Source organism: Aplysia californica, unplaced genomic scaffold, assembly GCF_000002075.1.
Source record: "Aplysia californica isolate F4 #8 unplaced genomic scaffold, AplCal3.0 scaffold00956, whole genome shotgun sequence".
Classification (NCBI taxonomy): Eukaryota; Metazoa; Mollusca; class Gastropoda; order Aplysiida; family Aplysiidae; genus Aplysia; species Aplysia californica.
Window position 1 is genome coordinate 147,899 of NW_004798226.1, and position 5,751 is coordinate 153,649.

Consider the following 5,751-nt stretch of genomic DNA (forward strand, 5'->3'; position numbering starts at 1 on the left):
TCAAACAGGAGAGGGCTGACCAAGTAGAACTGCATGTCATTAGCCAGGTACCAACTCGGCGGCATACACTGTAACAAAAAAGAACATTAATTTACATGTCACGGCGCGCTAACAAAATAAGTTATCAGCCAAAAATCAACACAAAGGTCATATTTGTAGCGTATCTCTAAACCAATGCCATTCTCTTCAAGTTTAACATGTCTTTTATCATTTCATACTGATAAATTGTAAAGCTTTAACCTATAAATTTGATGTTTCTATTTTCATCGGTCTATAATCTGAGAAGTAACTCATTTTGTCAGCACACTTCACATTTCGTCACAGCCATAGTACCATGTAATTTGTGAGGCAGCGTGGTGAAATCAGGCGCTCGTCAAAATAATGTAATTGAAGAAACTGGCATTTTTCTGCCGGTTCGGCAATTTTTATCGAATTTTTGTTTTTTGTCCAAGTAAGAATACATTTCTGGGTGGACATTACTGAAAAAGGGTAAGCTGTGGAAATAACAGAACTTTGGCGGCCGTTTTCTCACTTATTCTACCTTTCAAACCAGGCGACTCCACCTTCTTCTATCTCAAATATCTTGACTTCTATCTCAAGATAGATGGACATTCTTTTCACTGATGGCAAGACAACTGAACAAGCTTTAAGGGGAAATCATATATATTTTGGGCGGGTAGTTGGAGAGCGCCACTGGTAGCAAATTATTATAATTATTGTCTAAGTTATTTGCTGCGGGTGGTTGGAGGGCGCCACTTGTAGGTCCTACTTCTTTACTTTCCCTCTGATGTTTCTGTCTTACATTTTACCAGCACAAAGCTATCCTACAATTTAAACGTTCTCTCTGCACAGTGCCTAGTTTTGAGAAATTTGAAGTTAAAAAATGTGGAGTTTTACAGCATGGCCAAGCTTTTTCGGGGGCAATTCTTTGAACATCTTGATATAACGACTCCCAAAAATATGACGAATTTAATAGAGCGGATAGAGCATTTGATTCTGACCTCATGGTCTCAACAACTTAAACCGCCGAGAGTCCGATAGAACTTTCCGAGATGGACGTTAAACTCGGAGGTACCGCCGATGGAAGAGGGGGAGGGGAGGAGAAGGAGGAAGGGGATGAGGAGAAGAAGAATAAGGAGAAGGAGGAGGAGGGGAGGAGGAGGAGAAAGTAAGTAAGTTGGTAAGTTTATTCAGTGTTTAAGGCCATTGGCCCACATCACAGCATATTAAAGCAAGGGAAGAGGAGGAGGAGGAGAAAGAGGAGGAGAAGGAGGAGGAAGAGGAGGAAGAGGAGGAGGAGCGGGGGGAGGAGGAGAAGAAAGAGGAAGAGGAGGAGGAGGAGGAGGAGGAGGAGAAGGAGAAAGAGGAGGAGGAGGAGGAGGAGGAGGAGGAGGAGGAGGAGGAGGAAGAGGAGGAGGAAGAGGAGGAGGAGGAGGAGGAAGAAAAAGAGGAAGAGGAGGATGAAGAGGAGGAGGAAAAGGAGGAGGAGGAGGAGGAAGAGGAAAAAGAGGAGAAGATAGAGAGAAGGAAAAACGAGCGTAAGTGTCAACTCACTATGTTCTCACTGTGCACCAGATTGTTGATGTACAGAAGGTTTGTCCACGCATACTTCTTACAGTTTTCCTGAGGAAGAAACAAAACAAAACAAATCAAGATCAATACTAAAGAAAAGAAAGAACACATATAACGGAAACAATAAAAACAAAAACAAAAAAACAAATTTTGTCAAAATGTTGGTGCATACCGCAAGTGGTTTGATCGCTTTTAAGGGGTTATGTGCACGGTACGAGGAATTTTCTAGGGGTTTCACTTTCTTTCTATTTTTAAAGGTGATTTAAGCTAATTATAGACTAATTAAGAAGAATCATAAGGAATTTTATGAAAAAGTTGGTCTCTGTGGCGGCCATCTTATTATGGGCTAATCTGAAGAAAACGCGCCAAACTTTTGACAAGGGTGCCCTCTGGAAAAAGCCTATAAATGAGAATTCTTGACTTTTTTTTAAATGAAACATCAAGCGTTATCGATTCTTTAGATATTCAGGTACCAAAAACTTGAGAAAGTTACAAATCGATTTTTTTACCCAAACATCGGGTATTACAGACCGTGAAATGTCTTTAAGGACAAGCGGGCTAACCTTGATTTCGGGGGTTTCCTGAGATCTTGGCCTACTCCAAGAGTGGGCATTGTTCTACCTATAGGAAAAGTTTTGTTACATTGGTTCGCATATTTGTTTGGGGATAGAAAAAACTCTTTGTCTTTTAAAGAAACTGAAACGGGCAAATACTTTACCTTCGATTTTCTCAAAACAGCATTTTACGGGATAACCCTGTTGTGCTTAAAAGCGACCAATTAACCGACAAGCGAAATATAAGGGTTGGTTTTAGTCAAAGTTGCTCTGCATACCACAAGTGGTTTCATGACGAGACATAGAAGGGCGAGCAGTGTCACTGCCCTGTAGGAAGAATCTAGACTAGACAGTAAGGCTAGGCGCGCACAGGGCAACTTTAGTTGCGCTACTGTTTTCTCGCCCAAATGTAAACAATGGAATAAATCAGCACCGCGCGCACAGGCAAATCGGGTTTTTGGAGACTGAAAAGTTTGTGTTTTGTCACAACTTTCCGGCAACGCAACTGTTGCTCAAATCTCCTGTGTTTCATACCAAACTGACACAGCGCGCACAGGCAACTAGGGCTGGGCAATGAGTCGCTTTAGCAAAATCCGGGTAATATGTTAGTGCACCTCTTCGGCAATTAATATGATATGAACCGCTTCGTCAAATGGGTAAGAACCACTTCGACAAACGGATTAGCATCACTTCAACACTTTCATTGAGAATTATCCGGTTATCCTTATATTTATCCGGATTTAGCCCACCTCTACAGGCAACCAAACCGTCTTTCTTCTTACTGAAATGCTGTTCCTCCAGTTGGTGTTTCGATACGTAATTGACGGTCCCACGAGACGTAAAAGTTCATAAAAACGGTCTAAGCTCTTACGATAATAGTTTTGAAAAACTTGGCAGGGTATGCTCTCAAATCTTCATGCAGTTTGACAAAATGCCCTTTTAAAAACTTCTGACAGGCCAAAGGGTGAACTCAAAACCACTTTTTCCTTTTCTTCTTCCTAAGTACAATCACAAGAGCACAGACAGCAACTGCGTCGTGGAAGTCCATGGCATCAAATGAGGAAGTCAGTAATGATGATAGCCTACTGTTGCCTGGCTGTTGCTTAGCTCTTGTGCGTGCGGTGTAGAAAATAAGTTGCCCGGAGACAGCAACTGCTGCGCAACTAAAATTGTCCTGTGAGCGCCTTGCCTAAGGATCAAGAACACAAAGACTGCCACCAGTCAGAAAAGAAACTATCAGAGAAAAGTGTACTTCTTGTAATATTTCTTCTTGTGGTATTTTTTCTAGTGATTTTCTCTTTGTAATATCAAAATTATTTCTTCTAGTGATGTTTGTTTTTGTATTATTTCTTCTTGTGACGTTTCTTCTCGAAATGTTTAGTTTTTTACTGATGTTTGTGGGTGGTTGGCGGGTGCTCGGATTTGGTTTGCTTCTTCTTTCCTATCAAACATCTATCGTCCTTATCTCCCCTCCTTCTTTTTTATGTTTGTTACTCTCTTGTAACACCTCTAATCTTCTGGCGCTCATATGACCTTAAGCAGTTGCGAGTGCCGTAAAACCTTTAGGCCTAGTGGTTAGGCTACCGGAATCGTGATCGTGAGGTTGGGGGTTCGGGGGTTCGAGCCACGGGCCAAACGTTGTATCCTTGGGAAAGGCACTTTACACAAATTTTCCTCATTTCACCCAGGTGGAAATGGGTACCCAGCTTTTGATAGTGAAAGATCTTGTCAGTTTGTTAGTGTTTGAGCGCTTAACCGGCTGTTTGCACTGTATACTTCCCGGGAAGCTGAGAATGTTTCTGGGTGTTCTATGGTCTGCTGGGGTAATAATATAGTGTAAAGCGCATAGAGTTTGCTTTCGAGTGGGGATATGCGCTATACAAGTGCTATTTTTTATTATTATTATTATTATTATTATTATTATTATTATTATTATTATTATTATTATTATTATTATTATCATTATTATTATTATTATTTATTATTATTATCATTATTGTTAATTTTATTGTTATAATTATTATTATTATTATTGTTGTTATTATTATTATGTTTCCTTTTTCGTCGTCGCATTTCTTACCTCATCTATAGGCATGGTGTTGAACCAAGTCTCGCCGGAGCCGAAGAACTTGAGAAATCCGGTGAAGAAAACCAGGCTTAGCATGTACGGGGGCGTCAGCCTGACGAGAGAAACACGACATAGAGAACACACAAGTTTGTTAGGGGGAGGTTAGAGGTCAAATGTTGGAGGTCAAATGTTAGAGGTCAGGGGCAAAGAGCACGTTTGTTTGGGGGAGGTTATGGTTCAAAAGTTAGAGGTCTAGTTAGTTTTAGTAGTAGAGGTTTTACGGCGCTCGCAACTGCATAAGGTAATATGAGCGCCAGAAGACAAGAGAGTAACAAACATAAAAAAGTAGAAGAGGGGGAGATAATGACGATTCATGTTTGATAGGAAAGAAGAAGCAAACCACACCAGAGCACCCGTCAACCACCCACTTAGAGAACACGTTCTGTTCCGGAGAGGTTAGAGGTCAAATAATAGAGGTCTTAAGGTCAGGGCAATGATTAAGGTTAGTATTATAATGAAGATAAGATAAGATAAGATAAGACACATCTTTATTGTCCAGATCCTGGCACATTGGTTTGGTGTTCCACCACGTGTACACACACACACACACACACACACATACACACACACACACACACACACACACACACACACACAAACACACACACGCACACACGTGCACACACATGCACACACAAGTAGGCTTACAATCACATGCATAATATAAATGAGCAGCAATATAAACAATAATAATCGTAAGCTAGATACACACTCAATGCTATTTTGATGCATGCTCTAAGGTCGTAAGTATACTTATACAAGATGGTTAAGATGGAAGCATTTTGATAGAAGATGGTAAAAATGACCTTCTGTATCTTTCTTTGTTGCAACAACAGAATAACTGAGAAAAACACAAAATAAGCACAGAGCAAAGTGAACTCACCCGCTCGCCACAGAGTAGCGCCCTTATCTTATCTTATCTTATAAAGCCATATTATTATGAGCGCCAGAAGATTAGAGATGTTACAAGAGAGTAACAAACATAAAAAAGAAGAAGGGGAGATAGGGACGATAGACGTTTGATAAGAAAGAAGAAGCAAACCACGCCAGAGCACCCGCCAATTTTATTTTTAACAGAAGTAACTTTCGTCGTCACTTCCCCTTTACACACAGACACACAAAAAAAAAAATCATAATGAATTAAATAAACGGTCAAGGAAGAAAAAACATTAGCAAAACACATTTTAAAAAACAAAACATTAAACAATAGCAACAACCCTCAAACCTGTTTAAAGAAACAAGAACACATGAAACACAAATATGTCAATACGCAGACTACTTTTTGTAAGTGTTTTACGGCGCTCGCAACTGCATAAGGTCATATGAGCGCGCGGGACACATTAAACTTTTTCAGTTGGTAGGAATTTTTTAATTTTCCCCGGGTGGCGGCTGAAGCCTACTCTTATCGATTTTAGACAACCAAGGGATCTTTAACGTGCACAACTTGCACACGGGCCCTCCGAGATTTTTCGCCCTTGTCCAAGAAGGCTAGGTGTA

The 5,751-nt window shown here is 40.5% G+C and overlaps 1 protein-coding gene across 1 annotated transcript in view; it reads right to left on the reverse strand.

The window, feature by feature from the left end:
* The window catches only part of LOC101856540 (nose resistant to fluoxetine protein 6), a 24,272-nt gene that overhangs the window by 2,209 nt on the left and 16,312 nt on the right, over window positions 1-5,751 (reverse strand). The window contains exons 4-6 of the mRNA XM_005110867.3: window positions 4,207-4,306; window positions 1,555-1,623; window positions 7-68 (exon numbers count right to left, since the gene is read on the reverse strand). Coding sequence (XP_005110924.2) covers window positions 7-68; window positions 1,555-1,623; window positions 4,207-4,306 — 231 coding nt within the window. The remainder of the gene's footprint in view (window positions 1-6; window positions 69-1,554; window positions 1,624-4,206; window positions 4,307-5,751) is intronic.